Raw genomic sequence first — 22,082 nt, forward strand, 5'->3', positions numbered from 1 at the left:
GGGGAGTAGTGACTATAGTCTGATAGAATTCAAACTTCAGTTTGGGGGTGAGAAAGTGGAGTCCCACAGTAGTGTTCTGGAATTAAAGAAAATAAATTACATAGCCATGGGACAGATTTGGCCTGAGTAGATTAGACAGGAAGGTTTAAAGGTAAGTCAGCAGATGAACAGTGGCTGATGTTTAAGGAACTACTCGATGCCTCACAATTAAAATATGTTCCAACAGGAAGAAAGGTGGTTAGCACATGGCTAAACCAGGAAATCAAGGACAACATAAAGTCAAAAACTAAGATAAGAACATAAGAACTAGGAGCAGGAGTAGGCCGTCCGGCCCTTTGAGCCTGCTCCGCCGCTCAATAAGATCATGGCTAATCTTCTCATGGACTCAGCTCCACTTACCCGCAGTTTCACTATGTCCCTTAATTCCTTTATTTTTCAAAGAGTATCTCCCTTAGCTTTAAAAGCAATTACTGAAGTAGCATTGACTACTTCCCTGGGCAAGGAATTCCATAGATTAACAACCCTGTCGGGGAAGAGATTCCTTCTCAGTTCGGTTCCAGATCTGCCTCCTCTCATTTTGACGCCGTGCCCTCTTGTCCTAGTCTCAGCTACCAGTGGAAACATCCTCTCTATTTCTATTTTATCGATCCCCTTCATGATTTTATATGTTTCTATAAGATCCCTCCCTCATTCTTTTGAAGTTCAATGAATATAATTCAAATCTACTCAGTCTCCCTCAGAATCCAACCTCCCCAATTCTGGAATCAACCTAGTGACCCCCTCTCTGAACCCCCTCCAGGGCCAGCAGAGGCAAACCAAATTCCAAATTCCAATGACAGACTGGAAAATTGAGAAACTTACCAAATAAATAAAGGGATACTAAACATTTAATAAAAAAAGCTAAGGTAAATTATCAAAGAAAACTAGCACAAAACATCAGAAAGGATGTCGAGGGCTTCTGTCGGCATTTCAAAGGGAAAAGAATCACTAAGGTGAATGTTAGTCCTTTGGAAGATGAAACTGGAGAGTTCCTCATGGGGAACACAGAAATGGCAGAAATGCTGAATCAATACTTTGCCTCAGTTTTCACGCTGGGGCACTACAGTGCCGTGCCCACTAGAACGGGCAAGACCGAGGTAATAGATAAGGCCAAACTTAGAACAATCAACATCGATAGAGAGAAGATACTCAGTAAACTATTAGGATTGAGGACAGACAAGACCCCCGGGCCTGATGGCCTACACCCTGGCGGATTAAAGGAAGTAGTGGTAGAGGTAGTGTATCTATTAGTTACACTTTTCCAAAATTCCCTGGACATGGGAAAGGTTCCAGTGGATTGGAAAAGTGCTAATGTAACAACCTTATTCAAAAAGGGAGGGAGACAAAATGTGAGAAATTAGTATAACATCTGTTGTTGGTCAAGTGTCAGAATCAAATATCAATATCAGGACATTTGGTAAGTCAAAATGCTATCCATCAGAGTCAGCATGGTTTTATGAAGGGCAAATCATGTTTGACTAATATGCCAGAGTTTTTCGAAGATGTAACAAACAAAGTGGACAAAGAGGATCCTGTCAATGTAATATATCTGGACATCTGGAAGGCATTTGATAAAGTGCCACACAAATGGTTAATTCACAAGGTTGGATAATCTGAGATTGGGCTAATTTATTATCTTGGAGAGGTGACTAGCTGATGGAGAGAAGACAAAGAGTTGGGATAAAGGGGTTTTTTTATGGATGGCAAGCTGTAACTAGTGGGGTGACAGAGGGCTTGGTCCTTGGTATTTACCATCGACGTTAACAACTTGGATACAGGGATAGAAGGCTGTACAGCCAAATTAGTGAATGACACAACAATCAGCTGGGCGGGAAATTACACTGAGGAAATAAGAGCAATACAAATGGATATAGATCGGTGAGGAGAGTGGGCCGAAGGTGGCAGATGGAGGTAACGTGGATAAGTGTTTCTGAAAAAAAACTGTGTTTGATCAAAATGGAGTGACCTGTTACCTTACTGAGGAGAGTCTTCAGGGTGCTCCAATACAGAGGGATCTGGGTATCCACATTTAATGAGTCACAGAAAACGAGCATACAGGGACAGCAGATAATAAAGAGAGTGAATGCAATGTTGGCTTTTATAGCTCCAGGAATAGAATATAAAGGTAAGGAAATATTGTTGCAACTATGCAAGGCATTTGTGAACTGTACCTGGAGTATTGTCCAGTTTTGGTCCCGTTATTTGAGGGAAGATGTGGTGTTGTTGGAAACAGTTCAGAGGAGGTTCACTCGATAGATCCCAAGGACGAGCGGTTTGTTGTATGAAAAGAGATTGAAGAGTTTCTGCCGATACTGTGGGGAATTTAGAAGAATGAGCGGAGGCCAAATTAAGGGATTTAAATTGATAAAGAGTGTGGATAAAATAGATGTGGAGCGGAAGCTTCCTCTTGTTGGGCAATCTCGGACGAGTGATCATAGACTTAGGATGAGGGGCAGCAAATTTAAAACAGAGTCGAGCAGAAACTATTTCTCCCAAGGGGTTGTGAATCTGTGGAATTCGCTCCCCCAAAGTGCGGTGGATGTTGGGACAGTGAGTACACTTAAGGAGGAGTTCGACAGATTTTTAATTGTTAATGAGTTGAAAGGAACTGGGGAGAAGGCAGGAAAATGGGGATGAAGAGTATATCAGCCATGAATGAATGATGGGGCAGACTCGATGGGCTGAATGGCCTAATCCTGCTCTGATATTTTATGAGCATATGAAGGTTCATAGTTTCTTGAAAGTGGAGATCACAGCTAGATTAACAGCACAGAGATGGAACGGAAGGGAGTGGTCATCCACAACAAGCTTTCTTGGACTGTTCACGTAGATGCATTGGTTACAAAGGTCCAATAACATCTCTTCTTCCTCATGCAGCTGAGGAAATTTGGCATGACCCAAATACTCTTGCCAACTTTTATAGGCGTGCCATCCAGAGCATTCTGTCTGGATATATACCACTACCTGGTATGACAACTGTACCATTTAAGATTAGACACGGTTACAGTGAGTGGTGAACTCAGCCTGGAAAACCCAATGAAGGAAGGCATGCCATTTGCCTTCTGGACCACTCTATCGACCTGTGTTGCTATCTCAGGTAACAGTGGACCTGAACACCCAGAATTCTCTGTGCATCTATTTTCCACAGGGCCTTTTCATTTCCTGTATAATTTGTTCTTGAATTGAATCTTCCAAAATGCATCACCTTGCACTTGCCCAGATTGAACTCCATCTGCCATTTCTCTGCCCAACCCTCCAATATGTCTATATTCTGCTGTATTGTCTGACAGTCCCCTTCACTATCTGCTCCTCCCCCAATCTGAGTGTCATCTGCAAACTTGCTAATCAGACCACCTACACCTTCCTCCAATTTATTTATGTATATCACAAACAACAGTTGTCCCAACATCGATCCCTGTGGAACACTACTGGTCAGAGGTCTCCATTTTGAGAAACTCCTTTTCTCTACTCTTCTCTGTCCCCTGCTGCCCAGCCAGTTCTTTATTCATCTAGCTAGTACACCCTGGAACCCATGCACCTTCATTTTCTCCATCAGCCTACTATGGGAACCTTATCAAATTCCTTATTGACGTCCATGTATATAATATCAACATCAACTTTCCCTTATCAATCAACTTTGTCACTTCCCCAAAGAATTCTATCAAGTTGCTAAGACATGACCTTCCCTCAAAAAATCATGCTGTCTATCACTGATAAGTCCATTTTCTTCCAAATGTAAATAGATCCTTTGCCTCAGTATCTTCTCCAGTAGCTTCCTTACCACTGACGTCAGGCTCACCAGTCTATAATTACCTGGGCTATCCCGACTACTCTTCTTAAACAAGGGGAAAACATTAGCTATTCTCCAGTCCTCCAGGTCCTCACCCCTGTTCAAGGATGCTGCAAAGATATCTGTTAAAGCCCAAGCTATTTCTTCTCTTGCTTCCATCAGTACCCTGGAATAGATCCCATCCGGACCTGGGGACCTGTCCACCTTAATGCCTTTTAGAATACCCAATACTTCCTCTATCCTTATGCTGACTTGACCTAGAGTAATCAAACATCTATCCCTAACCTCAGCATCCTTCATGTTTCTGTCCTCAGTGAATATCGATGCAAAGTGTTCATTCGGAATCTCAACAATTTCTTTGACTCCACGTATAACTTTCCTCCTTTGCTCTTGAGTGGGCAAACCCTTTCTCTAGTTGCCCTCTTGCTCCTTATATCTGAATAAAAGATTTCAGGATTATCCTTAACCCAGTTTGCGAAAGATATCTCATGATCCCTTTTAGCCCTCTTAATTCCTTCTTTCAGATTGGTCCTATATTCCCGATATTCTTCCAAAGCTTCGTCTGTCTTCAGGAACCTAGACCTTATGTACGCATCCTTTTTTCTCTTCGTTAGTCTCACAATTTCACCTGTCATTCAAAGAACAAAGAAAATTGTTGCAAAGGAACAGGCCCTTTTGGCCTATTTCCTAACCTTACCATTTCTATCCCTCAACATGTCTTTCCTGCACTCTAATCAAGCTCTTGTTAAAAGCCTCCCACCTATCAAGTGTGGATTTACCTTCAAACAGCTGCTCCCAATCAACATTCCCCAGCTCCTGCTCAATTTTGTTATGGTTGGCCTTCCCCCAATGTAGCACTCTTCCTTTTGGACCACTTATGTTTTTGTCCATGAGTATTCTAAAACTAATGGAATTGTGATCACTATTCCCAAAATGAGCAATCTACCACTGGGTGCAGTTATCCGCCTGATTGTTGTCCGGATGTCATTAAACGGGCAAGCGAGTGGGCTTCCTGTTCCCAAATAACAACCATCTGAACCACCATTTCATTTCTATTGCTGCAGTCTTACCCTTGCTGTGTTAGTGTGACATGCAAGATGATTGATCATTAACTACAGTTCATTTTCCATTCTCTCCTGTAGTGAATTTACTGGGAATTGTGATTCTTTCCCATGGAAAGTGTGGTCTCTCTACCTGCACAACACGCTACCTGGTGTCCATGGCAATAGCTGATCTACTGGTCATTATTACTGAGGTCATCATCTATCAAATCAATTATTATTATTTCCCAAAGAATTTCCTCGATATCACTCCTGTGTGCAGTGTAAACGCTGTCGTGTCATCGGCAGCCACTGACTGTTCTGTCTGGTTCACTGTCACTTTCTCCTTTGATCGATTTGTGGCCATTTGTTGCCAGAAGCTGAAAACAAAATATTGCACGGGGAAGATTGCGACTGTGGTTCTAGCAACATCATGTATCTTCCTTTGTTTGAAAAACATCCCCTATAACTTTGCATACAAACCTTGGGTGATAATTGACAATGTGCCTTGGTACTGTGTTGTGAAGCCAAGCTATTATACAGATCACAAATGGATGGGGTTTTCTTGGTTTGACACTGTTTTAACTTCATTGCTACCTTTTGCTTTGATTTTACTGATCAATGCTCTGACCGTCAGATACATTTTAGTAGCCAGTCGAGTGCGTAAGGGCCTGAGGGGTCAGAGCAAGGGAGAGAGTCACAGAGACACCGAAATGGAGAGCAGAAGGAAGTCTATGATTTTACTGTTCACAATATCTGGCAGCTTCATCCTTCTCTGGTCAGTATTTGTTTTAGAATTTGTATATTATAACATCACTGGAGCAGATCCAACAGATTACACACCATCAGAATACATTTTCCAACAAGTGGGAGCAATGATGCGGAATCTCAGTTGCTGCACAAACACTTTTATTTACATGGTGACTCAATCCAAATTCCGAGATCAGCTGAAGAGTATGGTGAAATATCCAGTTACTTCAATTCTTCCATTAGTGAAGAAACATATGAACAGGGACATGTCCAGAGTGGGGTAAACAACCAGGGTGCTCTACTCAGTGATTGACAGCTCTCATGGTCAATCATGAAAGGTTACGCAGTGACTGGTAGCTGATTTAGCCAATCAGAGAACTCTGCCCACTAACTTACTGTAATGTCAACCAATCGCAGAATTCTGTCCCTTGTCTGACAACCAGATTCCTGATGAAGGGCTTTTGCCCGAAACTTCAAATTTTCCTGCTTCTCGGATGCTGCCTGACCTGCTGTGCTTTTCCAGCACCACTCTAAGCTTGGCTCTGATCTCCAGCATCTGCAGTCCCCATTTTCACCTAACAACCAGACTAGCCAATCACAGAGTGACAGAAATAGCCCTAAGCAAGTCAAGGAGCTCTGCTCAGTGACGGTCATCCAGCTCAGGTGGTCAATCCTCCCAGACAGACATGTTCTCCAGTATGGCCGCTCTGTCATCAGGAACCTGACTCTCATTCACAGCTGAACTTACTCGGCAATTGTACATGTCCTCGGACAATTGTAATGTAGACTTGTGTGTATCTTTGTGTGAGTGCGTGTGTCCAATGAGTATCTGTCTCTGACTGTGTGGGGTTATGAGTCCAAGAGTGTGGTGCTGGAAAAGCACAGCTGGTCAGGCAGCATCCAAGGAGCAGGAAAATCGACGTTTTGGGCATAAGCCCTTCATCATTCCTGATAACCAGCATCTGCAGTCCTCACTTTCTCCGAGTTGATTATAACCTTACTGTGAGGCCTATTCCAAGGATGCCGATATTGAAGTTCTCCTCCTCTCTCTACATTCCTGAAGGTCTTATGCTCAAAACATCGATTCTCCTGCTCCTCAGACGCTGCCTGACCTGCTGTGCTTTTCCAGCACCACACTCTCGACTCTGCTCTCCAGCATCTGCAGTCCTCACTTTCTCCTGTGTGGGGTTATGTGCAAGTTTAGGGTCTGTGAGTCTGTGTGCTCCTGGATTTGTTCCTGTTTGTACATCTGTCTACATTTTTGTGTGAGGCTGTATGTGTGTGCACACGCGCTTGTGTGTTTACCTGCATGCAGGCTAGTTTCTCATTCTGTTGGGAGGTGCCTGAGTGTGGATGTGTGTGTGAGGGATAGTTACAGTCCCAAGCAGAGGGAGAGGAAGCTCTGAGGGAGTGGGTGGGTGAGATATTTTCATCACACTTCAGATAGAGATCAAACTCTGGTGAGTTGTTGAGTTCTAAATTGGAACATAGGAACAGCAGTAAGCCATTCGGCCCCTCAAGCCTGTTCCACCAATCAATGAGATCATGACTGATCTGTGGCCTATCTCCATGGATCAGCCTTTGGTCATATCCCTAAATACTTTTGTTTAAGAAAAATGTATCTTTTGCAGATTTAAAACTAACAACGGATCCAGCATCCACTGCCAACCACTTGTAAAAGAGAGTTCAATATCTCTACCACTCCCCCGTGTGTAACAATGTTTCTAAAAGCTCCCCTAAACAGTCCGACCCTAATTCTCAGACTGTGTTCCTAGTTCTAGAATCTCCAACCAGTGGAAATGGTTTCTCTTCATTGACCCTTTCTTTTCATGTTCATATCCTAAAGACTGCAATCAGAGCATCCCTAACTTTCTAACTTCACAGAACAAAATCTGATCTAATGTGTTTAATTTTTCCTCACGATGTAACCCCGGTGTTGGTGTCTGTGTGCGTGTGTGTGTTCATGCGCTCGCATATTTGTGGTGTGTGTTTAACAGTTTGTGAGATATTTACAGTCCTCAGTACATCGCTGTAGGTGACAAAATGTGTGCGCGCACCCACATATGCAATTATTAATACTACCCTGAATTTGAACATCTTTGACACAATTTGTCTCAATCACCTACTTTGAGATGAACTGTTGATGAAAAAAACTAAGTGTTGTCATATCCCTTGTAATGCTACTAGAAATTAAATACATTTGTTTTATAATCTTACATTCAATTGTGGAATAAACCTCAGTGCATTTCTTATAAAATTGTACATTCATTTGTAAAATAGATTTACGTTTGTGTCATAAATTTGCATGAAATTTCGGCTAAACCATGTTCAATTGTATTATACATTATCATTAATGTAAACTTGCTAACTTAAACCAATACTTGTATACAAATGTGCAAAGATTAGTGTTCATTTTGGTAATCAATTGTGTCATAAACAAAGAGAACTATAAATACGATGATACGTAATCGCAAACAGGAGGCAGCCATTCGGCTTCTCAAGTCTGCTCCACTATTCAACAGGATCACGGCTAATCCAGGATTCCTCAGGTCCACTTTCCTGTCCTTTCCCGGTAACCCTGATTCCCCAACTGATCAAGAATCTCTTAGCCATAAACATACTCGAGGACTCTGGCCCACAGCCGTCTGGGGCAAGGAGTTCCAAAGACGCTCAAACCTCAGAGAGAAGAAATTCCTCCTCACCTCAGTCTGAAACTGGTGCCCCTTCATTCTCAGACTGTGCTGTCTGAACAGAGATTCTCCAATGAGCAGAAACACACTTTTAATATTTACCCTGTCACAACCCTAAAAAGATCTCTATATTTCCATGAGATCACCACTCACCACCGATCTCCAACCAGAGAAAAACCCATTTATTCCAACTCTCTGCTTTCTATAGGTTAATCAGTCCTCTATCCACGATGGTCCCCTTCCTGTAATTCCATACATTCTTATCTTATGGATGGATGTTTTATGGGGCACCTTATTGAATGCTTTCTGGAAATTCTGGACATTGACATGTCAAATAAAGCTTCTCAATTTTATCAGCAAAAGGCAGTTGAGATCCCAGGTTAAGTTTGATCTTTTCACTGTAGATGTATAATAATCTGATGCCTTCTTCTCTTTCAATGCCAATCCCTTGGCAATAAATGGGAAAGCAGGAATTGTCCTCCAGCTTGGTGGCTGGATCATCACAGTAACCTTCTGTGATTCGGAGCTGTTTGTCAGAAATGGTGAACACGGGAATGATTGAAGAGGATTGTGATCATAAGAGAATGTATGTTTGAGAGATATACAGAGAGAGGGTTAACGGTAGGGTTCTTAGTAAGGTGGAGGAGCAGAGGGATCTTGGGGTCTATGTCCATAGCTCTTTGAAAGTTGCCACTCAGATGAATAGAGCTTGTAAGGCGGCCTATGGTGTATTAGCGTTCATTAGCAGAGGGATTGAATTCAAGAGTCATGAAGTGATGTTGCAACTGTACAGGACCTTGGTTAGACTACATTTGGAGTACTGTGTGCTGTCCTGGTCGCTTCACTTTAGGAAAGATGTGGAAGCTTTGGAGAGGGGGCAGAGAAGATTTACCAGGATGTTGCCTGGAATGGAGAATAGGTCATATGAGGATAGTTTGAGAGTGCTAGGTCTTTTCTCATTGGAACGGCGAAGGATGAGGGGTGACTTGATAGAGGTTTATAAGATGATCGGAGGAATAGATAGAGTAGACAGAGGCTTTTTCCCCGGGTACAACAGAGTGTTACAAGGGGACATAAATTTAAGATGAAGGGTGGAAGGTATAGGAGGATGTCAGGGGTAGGTTCTTTCCCCAGAGAGCGGTGGGAGCATAGAATACGCTGCCTGTGGGAGTGGCAGAGTCAGAATCATTGGTGACCTTTAAGCGGCAATTGGATAGGTACATGGATGGGTCCTTAAGCTAGGACAAATGTTCGGCACAACATCGTGGGCCGAAGGGCCTGTTCTGTGCTGTATTGTTCTATGTTCTATGTTCTAGAGAGGGGGAAGGATAGACATGGAGAGGAGCTGACAGACAGGTAGGGAGAGATGGAAAAAGAGATGGAAGGGCAATGAGGTGTGGGATGGAACTCAGAGTCACCAGGATAGAGCCCAACTGGCGCTCGACCGCTGGAGCTCCTGTGAGAGAGTTTACTGGTCGGCCCACGCTGCTCGCCAGGCACCTGGGCTCGACGCTAATGAACGAAAGCGAGTCAGGATCTTCCTGGGGGCCCTCCTAGTAATTCTTCACGTTTCCATCACTTTCATCTTCATTTCCATTTAAAGTGGTCTCTGTCAGTCAGGTCAGCTTTATTTTTGCTTCCATTTCAATGATTGGTCTCTTGTAATGGGGAGGGTTGGGGCATATACATCATAGGCATTACCTTAGTTCAAAGGTATTCAGCTATTAAACAAGATAATGATAGAAACAACCTTGATCACTGTTCAGGATAACCACAAGAGCGTGGAACGCAATAAAGATTACTTCATCGGGATCATCAGGAACCACCCACAGGAGATATCAAACAAACCTGGGTCCATGCCCCTGGGGTACAGACGGTTTGACCCACCAGACGCAGGCGAATAGGAGGATGGTGTGCTGTGGGGATGCCCCAATAATTTCCTCCCACAGTCCAAAGATATGCAGGTCAGGTGAGTTGGCCATCCTAAATTGCCCGTAGTGTAGGTAAGGGGTAGATTAGGGGTATGGATGGGTTGCGCTTCGGCGGGGCAGTGTGGACTTGTTGGGCCGAAGGGCCTGTTTCCACACTGTTAGTAATCTAATCTAAAAAGGGAAAGTTCATTCTATAAGAGATTAGGAATGGCCTGAAACCAGCAGCAAAGGCACCCTAACCCTTTTGTCTTGAAGCCACATCAGGTTCACAAAACAGGCCAGTTTAAAACTAATCGGAAAAGTCCTGCATGATACCATCCCCATGAATTTGGTATCTAAGGTGGTGAATTTAGCAGGAACCCAACTGCCCGAATGGTGCTCCCCCTCCCCCCAACTTCAAATACTATACCTCCCAGTGTCCCACTGATTACTGGGACGAGCGATAGGAACAGATGACAGAAAGACCAAACCTGGGACAGAGATACAACATAAAAGGGAAATATTGAATGACTTAGCGACAGCACATGGGACAGGAGCATCAACCAGTCGTGCCCTTGATTTGGCCGACCAGGACAATAAGCTCAGAGTCCTGACCCAACAAGGGAAACAGACTTTGGACACTATTAATGAGCAGGATGCCAACGGGGAAATAGTTGGGAATAAAGCTGGCAGCCTTGTTGGGGGATGTGACTACAGATTGATTTGTTTGGTTGGTCTCCCAACTGCCTGCGTAGTCACCTTTGTAATCGTTTTTACGTGTTTTTATCGATTGCGAAGTTTAGTCGAATTTCCATGTGGCTCCCCCCCGGTAACGACCTGACAGAGGAAACTCAATAACGGAGAGGTGTTTTAATCTGCTCTGTGTGGTTTTATTGGTATGGATTTTATCATTGATTTTATCCAGTGCTAATGTTAGCGAGAGTAGGGGATTTTGATCTTCTCTTCCGTTGCCAGAGTATTACTCTTGTCAGGCTGGTGAATACGACCCAAGAAGAAACACGAGGTGGCTGGTGACCTTTGGTCATTTAATAGATAGAAAGTGAGGACTGCAGATGCTGGAGATCGGAGCTGAAAATGTGTTGCTGGAAAAGCGCAGCAGGTCAGGCAGGATCCAAGGAGCAGGGCTCATGCCCGAAACGTCGATTCTCCTGTTCCTTGGATGCTGCCTGACCTGCTGCGCATTTCCAGCAACACATTTTCAGCTCATTTAATAGATAACCTTGTTGGGAGTTTGGCGATTATGCACAACTCCATCGACCCCGGTTGGGTGGGAAACCGGGCAAATAACCGCCCCGCACAGTTGCTATTGGCGGCACCATGCACAAAGTGTATGAGCCAAACAAGGAATATGCCATCTGTTTCTACACGGACGGATGGGACCTTTATCCTTATCCTGACACAGTTGCCCTCAGGCAGGCATGAGGGGACCAAATATAGTGTCGGGATGAGACACAATCGAGTTGAAAGATCCGCAGAGAAGGCCCCTCTCGCATCCTGTCCTCTCGATAGATGGACAATTTTTAACTCGAGTTTTGAAGGGCCCTTTGATTTTAGTTGCAGGAGAGAATCAGAGAGAGAAAGAGAGAGTACTGAGTTCAGGGTAATTCCACCTGTTGTCATTGAGAAGGATAAAATAGAAGTAATGATTAAATATCCGACAGGTAATTTTACATGTAAATTTTGCAATAATATCTATCATACAACAGGACAATTTAGGAAACAAATAAATGTAAAGGGGTAAAATCGGTTTGAATAAAATGTAGTAAATGCGACTGGGAAGGTAGCTATCCCTCAGTCACATGTCACTGTCCAAAATGTAATAACAATAGAGAAAATAGAGAAACAGAAAATATGTTTCAATGTGAAGTTTGTCCACTAAAATTTACAACGGCTATAGGTTTGGGGCAGCATGAGAGGCACATGCACCTTGTAGTAAGAAATACTAAAAGGAACAAAGATAAAAGAGATAATCCTGAAAGGGTACAAAAAAAGAAAAGGAGTTTGGTCCAGCTCCGAAATAGAGATATTAAAAACATTGGAACAAGAATTTAGTGGCTGTAAAAATATCAATAAACTAATCGCTGAGGGATTAAAAACAAAAACGTCAAAACAGATTTCGCACAAAAGAAGATGATTAATTGAACAAAAAAAGTGATAAAACAAGGGATAATACATGCAACAAGGAAATAGTCCCCAATAATGATAATGAGAATGAAGAGCATAGTGAGAATAATATAGTTGTTCGAATTGAGGAAAGAATAATAGATGGAAATAAGTACCAAAGAAATATTAGGGACAAGAGGAGGACAGAATTGACTAATAAAGCATTAATGGAATTACTCGACATTATTGAGGACAAAATAAGTAAAAACAAGTGAATAACACTGAATTATGAATGAGATAATTAGTAAATTATGTAATTAAAAGGATAGTAAAAAAGTAGATAAGGAAAAAGTTGAAAATAAAAATGGAACCACTCGACAAAGTTATAGGACAACACCTGACAATGCTAGAAAGTCATAGAGCAAGAAAAAAGGACAATTTAAAGGAACACTGACACTATATAAATATAAAAAACAATATCTAACTAGACCATTGATGGAAGCTCCAACTAAATGTGTATGTCCACTAAGTAAGGATGAATTGGAAGAATATTTTATTAATAGACAATCAATTCCCAATGAAAAGAGTAATCTAACAGGTTTAGCCAAATATAAAGGTAATATAGATAATACCTTGAATGACATGCTGACCTGCCCCATTTTGGTGGAAGATCTCAATCAGGCCGTTAAGGCGATGGATATTGAAACCGCGGCGGGGCCAGTTCAGATGTTGGTCAAGGACATTATTGGAATATTTAATAAAGACAATAGAGTAATCCTGAGAATCTTTTCTAATTGGTTAAAAACAGGTAATATCCCTGAAGTAGAACTGTATTAATTCCACAAATTAATGAAGATGGATTAAAAGATATAAACAACTGGAGACCGATAACGATAGGCCCGATTTTATTAAGACGTTTTACAAAGATTATTGCAAAGAGATTAAGTAAGGTAATCAATTTAAATAAATGTCAAAAAGGGTTCCTCACTGGAATTGCTGGCTGTGAGGCAAACATTAAAATCCACAGTAATGTTATCAATGGAGCCAAGAAACAGAGAAGAGAATTAGCAATAGTATTTGTAGGCTTGAGGAAAGTCTTCAACACAGTGGGACATTAAGTAATAACTAGTGCGCTTAAAAGATTACAGCTTCCCCCAGATTTTATTAAGTTAATTATAAATTGTGTAATAATAATTTTACAGTAATTGAGGGTTTTAATTGTGAGACTAATTTGATAAAGATTTTAAAAGAGGTAAAACTGGGTGACTCTGTCACCTATACTTTGTCACATTGTAATGGAGCCCCCCCCCACCCCGCCCCCCATCAGTACACTTGGAGAGAGTAAAAAGGGAATGTTTTTAGACCCTGAAGGAGACACAGTTACCACTGTGTGTCCCTTCCTTTTGCAGACGATATAGCCCGAGTCAGCCAATCATATGAAGGGATAGTACACAATTTAAAACTCGTAGAAAAATTCCGTGATAACACTGGGTTGGAAGTCAACGTGAAAAAGACAAAGGGATTTCATTTTATTGAAAGAACAAGATGTTTATTTATAACTGTAGAGTAAAATGGACATTTAATGAGATAGAAATACAGTATATAGAGCCAGGTAATACTGATAAATATTTCGGGGCAAAAATTGACTCGCAGATCGGGATAAGCCAATCTCACTGGAAGAATCAGGCAGGTAATTGGATAGTAAATCTTAAAAAGTCCTTTTTAAAGCCAGTGCAAAAATTCGAGTTGCTAAAATCTTATTTTGTCCCTAGATTGTATTATTATCTTATTTTATCTGAGGGATCTCAAAATTACTTAAATAAACTGGATAATTTGATTAAAGATACGGTTAAAGAAATTTTGCATCTCCCTCAATCCATCGCAGACGGGATATTATATGCCAGGAATCACAATGGCGCCCTTGGATTGCATAAATTAACCATGTTTATTCCAATTGCCATCTTGAGCGAACTTGAATCGTTATACGGATCCTCAGATGAAATTCTTCGTACCTCGTTTTCATTTGAGGGGACAAGTATAATATTGAAAATGCAGAAACTAAGTAAATTAAATTCATTGAAGGAAATTTGGAATCCAAATATAGACAGGCAATTGGACGAAAGTACAAATATTACTGATAATGAGAACATCAACGGTATTGAAGAATATAGTAGCAAATCCTTTACTATTTGGAGAGAATTGGAAGGACAGAAATGGATGGCCTTGCCCTGTCAGGGGACAGGCATCATTTATTTTAAAAATGATAATATTTCTAATAATTGGTTGAAAGGGATCCAACATATGAAGGTGGCAAAAGTAATTAACTCAATCTTCTTAAGAACAAATTTATATCCAACATGGGCACCATTAGCATATGGAAGGCCGTTTAAGATTTAAAATTGTCAGAGATGCAATGAAACATCAGAAACAATCGCACACATATCGGGTTGGTGCACATATGTGAAGAACATGTGGATTAAGAGACTTAATAGAATCACTGAGGAATGAACTAAGTTTATTAAGACAAGAGGATGGACTACTTTTATAGAACCATGAATTAAAGATAAAATGGGGAAACTTTGGATTCCGGACTTAATATTTAAAAAAAGAGAATCGCACTATAGTAGTGGATGTGACAATCCGAATGGATAACCAAATTTACTCACTTGAGCAAGCCTGGGAGGAAAAGGTGAATAAATATAAACATCTTGAGAGAGAAATTATGGCTCTCATTAAAGGAACAGTTGTATCCTTCTACGGATTCGTGATGGGATCCCGAGGGAAATGGTTGAAGAAAAACAATGACGTAATGAAAGACCTCGTGACCGAAAAATATAAGACATTTGCACGGAACACCACGAATCTGGTTTTATCCTTGACTTTCGAGCTGCTAAGGATTTTTATGGATCTCTGAGAACTCTATCAATATCTCTATTGGACATAATTTAATAATGTTTTAAAATTTTAATAATTTTAAAATAATTTTAGGTAAGATTTTATGGTTAATTTTAGTTAATATTTTAACTAGTTAAACTGTATTTAGTAATAAAGCTATGTATTTTCAATCACATTAAAAGGTGTTGGGTAATATGGGTGAATAAAATTAATTTACATTTTCAACACAACAGATGATAAATGTGTATCTAACATAACAGTTGAATAACCCCAGCTCAATCCTCGCTTTATTGTAATTCTGATTCACAAAGTTTTATCCCATTCCCTTAAATATCATCTGGTTATGGCTAGCGAGATAGGGGTATTACAACGTCGACAAGCGACAGAACAACTTGTAAAGGACACGATCCATTCACATGGTGAGTGTGAAATTAGCCGGGCTGGAAGGAGATTCCCAAACGAGAAACCAGATGATGAGGGGAATTGGAAGGTGACAGCATGGAACAGAACTGGACCCTGTGCAGCAAACATGGACAGTGGGGGATAGACAGGGACAGGGTCCATCCTGGAGCAGCAATGAACAGATTGAATCATTATTTAAGGGAAAGAAACACTCCAAATGATCAGACTGCCAACTGAGGGAACTGACCAGAGTCTGGCTCAACGGAGACTGTAAAGGGACTCCTGGGAAAGCATTAGGGATGGTGTTAGGATTCCCAATAATGACACACGACAGAATTAGACTAAAGGTGTCTGAGGCAGTAAACACAGGCATGATTCATGAGGATCTATGGATAGGAGATGACAACATCCTACACAGTACGCAGTCGAGAAGAACAGGAGGTTCATAGGCACCACTTTGGACAAATATCACCAAACTAATCCTGTGATAACAGGCCTGTACCCAATTTTTTCTAATTCACACACGCTGTGTGGTTTCAAGACAAACATCAGCCTGAATTGCCCCAGAAAGGTTCGCAATCTGGACACAACATAACCCAGGGGGAGCCTACAGGGGAGGGGGGGATACTGCCCCAATCTCCCCTCGCCCTTATCAGTATGGGACAGCCCAATGCAATGTCAGCACCACCACCACCCTCTGTATTAGGCCCCACATCCCTGCCAGAATAGGCCAAACTCAGCTGATAAATAGACACAAAAGGGACAGTGTGGAATTCCATGGGAGTGAGAAACTCCAGCAAATGGTGGAGGAATACCCAGTGAAGTATAATCCCGGTCTCCTGCCCCTGCCGGAGGAGTCACAGCAGATTCAAGCCCGGTTGGACACAGCCCATCGAACCATCACCAAGGCGATACAGCAGGCCCATGATACCAATGAACAGGTAAAGGAGACTCGAGTAATGACTTGGTGGGAGGATTTCTGGGACTGGGGCTCCAACATACAAATCCATCCCTGTGTCTGCCTTCCTGACAGTGATAACCGTGTGTGTTACTGACTCTGGTGAGCCCAGTGTACATCACCAGTCCTCACTGTTACATTTACCCAGTGGAAGAACAAACTGTCAAACTGAATTTGGAGACCTCCGTCCACTTCCGGTCTCCCCCAGCCTATTGAAACCTTGTCGATATATGATTAAACCCAATTAAATCAGTCTTCGTTACCATTGTGCATACAATGTTCTGTAATATTTGTTTTCTGAGCGAATTTTGAGATTTAAAACATTTCCTCGATATTCCCATTTTCCATTCTCCAATGTATAAAGTATTCCCCGGTTTTATAACGTTTCTTCACTTTCAAGTTTCCAGTTCTGAAACTTTTTGTTCGAAATTGGTTTGATTTGAGAACTTGTTTGGCTTTGCCATTTCATTTGTTGTTTGATCAGGCGAGTGAATCTTAGCCACCCTTGTGCATGAATACGGTTTGATTTTCTTTTATTATTAATGACTTTATGACTTTATAACGTGTGGCCATTGTAGTTTCCTCTTGTTTTGTATTTGCTCATGTTTCCGATACCTTATTTATTCCAGTTTCTGATATGAGTTCCATGTACCTTTCTCATGCCATCTGTAACACTCCAGTTGGTTATGTATATATTGTGCTTTACTTGAGTCTGAATGGTTGTAGACCCACCGGACAGAGATTGGTCTTCTATTTTTGGTATGAACTTTCATTCAGGATCAAGAGGAGGGTCTGTGGCAGGAGAGGTTCCCAAAATAAATGATTTCTGGTGAATTTCGACAAAGTGGCCATAAACTAAAGCATGCTGGGAAAGCAAAGGCAGCTTGACTAACATGATGCCAATAAACATCACACAGAATCCAGACAGGCTGCAGCTGCCCACTGACATTTTCCAAACACCCCTGACAGCAGCAGACCCTGTAATACACACCTGAAGTTAGACTTGAATGGGACATTGGAATGTTTCCCTCAGGACAGCCAGAAACATAGAGTCATTCGTCACACATGGAGGGCCGTAATGCCTGGATTGGGGGGAGGCTACATGCACCCAGCACCTACCGTAACAACACCTCATGGCCACCCTGTCATCAACATGCCAACCCTTGTTTGGGTCTGATTGATCAGAGTAATGGAACCTGATCAATCCATTGGAAGATACTGAAGACTATTTGAAAAGGGCACAAAGGCTTAAGGAAAAGAATCGCCAGAACACCCTGCTCAGGGCCGTAACTAGAAAATAATCAATGATAGATAAGACCTCCCACCCCCCTCCGCTCCCTCCCCGCCACCCCACCCCCCCCCTCCCGCCCCCCCCACACCCCCCTCCCCCACGAAACCCCGGGAGAAGACCAGCCGACACCACCACGTGGAGCCCGGCTAAGTTCTAGTGTGGTGGGATACGATCATACAAAGTTAAGTTCAAGCAGAAGATCATTTGTAGTGTTTATTATTAGTTTATACTATCCTTTATTGTTCCAACATTAATTGGGTCCAATAAACAAGCATTATCGTGCATCAATATTACGAGCCAACTCAGGTTTTTTTTTGCTGGCTATATGAATTTAAACAGTGACAGGCACAACAGAGGTCATTTGGGAGTAAAGAAAACTCAAACCAAAATACTAAAGTATTTTTACTGGCTGGGCCACTATAATGACATGGGTGAATTTTGCCAGACATAGTCCCACCTGTCAGGGAATTGGAAAATCTCAGGCAGTGACAAGACCAGCAGATTGAATAACCACTCTCACATTTGTGGAACCTTTTACAAGAGGCTTCACTGATTGTGTAGGAACCCACCCAAGTCAAAGTGGGAGTCAGTATTTGTTGGCCATAATGGATGTGTTCACCAGATTTCCAGAAACCACTCCATTACACTGCAACATGGGAAAAAGGATTGGATAAGAGTTACTGAATTGATTTTTTGTAAACTAACACTAGATATGGAACAAACCGTTCAAATCGACTGCATCCCATCCAGAATCACAGGGAGCAATAGAACAGTGGCATCAAACTTTCAAGACCATGTTGACAGCTTATAGTCAAGACTATCCAGAGGATTATAGAAAGGAATTTCATACAGACTTTGTTGTAATTGGGGATACATCTAATGAATCCATCCAATGGAAACCATTGGAATTAGTTTTTGGGTGGAGGTGAGGGCACCACTGAAATTCATTCAGGAATAATTTAAGAGTTAGCATTCAGAGACCACATATTTGGACTATGTGTCAAACATTAAGGAAAGATTAAACAGGAAGCAGACAAGAAATTTTAAAAATCCTTATATTGCAGGTGGAGGTGAGGTGTTTGTGTTCCTGCCAGTGGGAGGTGAACCTTTAAAGACAAGGTTTAGTGTTCTTTATCAAATCCAAGAGGAAATTGAGCGAGGTAAATGATTTAAGAATGCCAGATTGAAAGAACCCTGTACCATGTGAATATACTCAAAAAGGTATTTTGACAGGGAAGGTAAATAAAGAGAATGTGATGCTCCTTCCAACACAGTGACGAGCCAAGTTCAGAGACTGAATTGGACATCCCTCATCATTAAATTGGACAATGAGGAAGTTCTCAATAATGGGGTAAAGTCAATTAACCTCCAGTGGAAACTTAAATGGCCTGAAAGTTAGTAAAACCACATGGGAATAAACTGGGACATAATCTAATTACGCCTGATATGGATACAGGAAATACTGTTCCAAAGAAGCCACGTCTTTAGACTTAACCCACTGAAGACCGAAAAGCTATTTGAACACATGCTCAAAGACAATATATTCAAAATGAGTTTTAGTGAATGGAGCTTACCCATAGTAATGGTGTGAAAACCAGATGGTACCCAATGATTATGTATGGACTATCACAAACTCAATGCAGTTACAAAATCTGATGCGTATCCTATTCTACATTTGGAAGACTGAAATTCAGTGTCTCACCTTCTCAAGACACATTTGGAATTAGAGGATAATCACAGGTACCTTTATCTGAAAGTGGGGACATAATATCAGTTTTTGTGACACCAAATGGACTGTGCCAATTTAGCCATGCCGTTTCTTATGGAAAATGTGACAGCCCCATGTCAAAGACTAATTATTTTGAAATTACCACTAACTTACATCGTTACATATGGAAGAAAACATTTGAAGCATCGATCAGAATTATTGTATCGCCTTCGGACAGCAGGCTTGGTGATAAACCCAGCGAAGAGTGAATTCGCAAAAGCACAAGTCACATTCCTGGGCCATGTGATCGAACACACACACACACACACACACACACACACACACACACACACGCACACGCACACGCACACCCACACACACATACACACACACCATGGGATGTGAAAACAAAAGGGTTTCTGGGGAGTTTGCCATTCCAAAGAGAGAAGTACCACGATTCCTGCGACTGTCTGATTTTCATCGGAAATTCGTACGGTATTTTAACAATGTGGCTGCTTCATTGACGGACTTGAAGTGCATCAACTTTCAGTGGATGAAGACAGACAGGCAGAAGGTATTTGACGGGCAGAGGGGCTGGGGTGGCCATGTTGGTAAGGGATGATATTCTGTCCCTTGCGCGGGGAGACCTAGAATCAGGAGGTTTAGAGTCAGTGTGGATAGAGCTGAGAAATTCTAAGGGTAAAAAGACCCTCTTGGGAGTTATCTACAGGCTCCCAAACAGTAGTCTGGATGTCGGATGTAAGTTGAATCAGGAGCTGAAATTGGCCTGTCACAAAGATGTTACTACAGTTGTTATGGGGGATTTCAACATGCAGGTAGACTGGGAGAATCAGGATGGTATTGGACCTCAAGAAAGAGACTTTGTGGAGTGTCTCCGAGATGGATTCTTAGAACAGCTGGTGCTGGAGCCTACCAGGGAGAAGGCAATTCTGGATCTGGTATTGTGCAACGAACCAGAATTGATCATGGACCTCGAAGTGAAGGAGCCATTGGGAAGTAGTGACCATAATACAGTAAGCTTCAATCTGCAATTTGAGAGGGACAGGGTACAATTGGAAGAGACAAATATTTCTGTTGAATAAAGAGAACTATGGAGCTATGAGGGAGGAGCTGGCCAAAGTTCAATGGTGCAATACCTTAGCAGGGATGACAGTGGAGGAACAATGGCAGATATTTCTGTGTATAATGCAGAAGATGCAGGATCAGTTCATTCCAAAAAGGAAGAAGGATCCTAGGAGGAGGCATGGGTGGCCATGGCTGACAAGGGAAGTTAAGAAACATATAAAGTTAAAAGAGAAAAAGTATAACATAGCAAAGATAAGTGGGAAAACGGAGGATTGGGAAGCTTTTAAAGAACAACAAGAGGATTACTAAGAAGGAAATATGCAGAGAGAAAATGAGGTACGAAGGTAAACTGGCCAAAAATATAAAGGAGGATAGTAAAAGCTTTTTTAGATAATTGAAAGGCAAAAAAATGGTTAAGACTAAAATTGGAAAAAAGGGAAACCTGCTGGAGTCTATTATAAAGGATGAAATAAAGGATGACACATCTGGATAGTAGTAACAGGATAGGTCAGAGTCAGCATGGATTTATGAAGGGGAAATCATGCTTGACTAAGGTTCTGGAATTTTTTGAGGATGTAACTTTGAAGATGGACGAGGGAGATCCAGTAGATGTAGTGTACCTGGACTTTCAGAAAGCTTTTGATAAAGTCCCACAAAGGAGGTTAGTGAGCAAAATTCGGGCACATGGTATTGGGGGCAAAGTACTAACTTGGATTGAAAGTTGGTTGGCTGATAGGAAACAAAGGGTAGTGATAAACGGCCCCCTTTCGGAATGGCAGGCAGTGACCAGTGGGGTTCCGCAGGGATCAGTACTGGGACTGCAGCTTTTTACAATATATGTTAATGATATAGAAGATGGTATTAGTAATAACATTAGCAAATTTGCTAATGATACTAAGCTGGGTGGCAGGGTGAAATGTGATGAGGATGTTAGGAGATTACAGGGTGACCTGGACAGGTTAGGTGAGTGGTCAGATGCATGGCAGATGCAGTTTAATGTGTATAAGTGTATGGTTGTCCACTTTGGTGGCAAGAACAGGAAGGCAGATTACTACCTAAATGGAATCAATTTAGGTAAAGGGGCAGTACAAAGAGACCTGGGTGTTCTTGTACACCAGTCAATGAAGGTAAGCATGCAGGTACTGCAGGTAGTGATGAAGGCTAATAGCATGCTGGCCTTCATAACAATGGGGATTGAGTATAGAAGCAAAGAGGTTCTTCTGCAGCTGTGCAGGGCCATAGTGAGACCACACGTGTGGAGTATTGTGTGCAGTTCTGGTCTCCAAATTTGAGGAAAGATATTCTGGCTATTGAAGGAGTGCAGTGTAGGTTCACGAGGACAATTCCTGGAATGGCAGGATTACCTTCCGCTGAAAGACTGGAGCGACTGGGCTTGTAT

General features: G+C 41.9%; 2 protein-coding genes across 2 annotated transcripts in view; both read left to right on the plus strand.

The window, feature by feature from the left end:
• The window catches only part of LOC140465563 (uncharacterized), a 360,733-nt gene that overhangs the window by 211,635 nt on the left and 127,016 nt on the right, over positions 1 to 22,082 (plus strand). The gene's annotated exons all lie outside the window — the stretch shown is intronic.
• LOC140465518 (probable G-protein coupled receptor 139) lies at positions 1,035 to 5,903 on the plus strand. Its single transcript, XM_072561058.1, has 2 exons — positions 1,035 to 1,191; positions 4,972 to 5,903. Exons 1-2 carry the CDS (start codon positions 1,035 to 1,037, stop codon positions 5,901 to 5,903), a joined length of 1,089 nt encoding a protein of 362 aa, XP_072417159.1.

This window comes from Chiloscyllium punctatum, chromosome 42 (assembly GCF_047496795.1).
Source record: "Chiloscyllium punctatum isolate Juve2018m chromosome 42, sChiPun1.3, whole genome shotgun sequence".
Lineage (NCBI taxonomy): Eukaryota > Metazoa > Chordata > Chondrichthyes > Orectolobiformes > Hemiscylliidae > Chiloscyllium > Chiloscyllium punctatum.

Bases quoted from the DNA above. Each gene is read 5' to 3' on its own strand.
- LOC140465518 (XM_072561058.1), top strand. From the start codon at position 1,035: ATGGGGAACACAGAAATGGCAGAAATGCTGAATCAATACTTTGCCTCA. The intron at 1,192-4,971 runs GTAAACTATTAG...TCTCTCCTGTAG, and splicing joins CGATAGAGAGAAGATACTCA to TGAATTTACTGGGAATTGTG.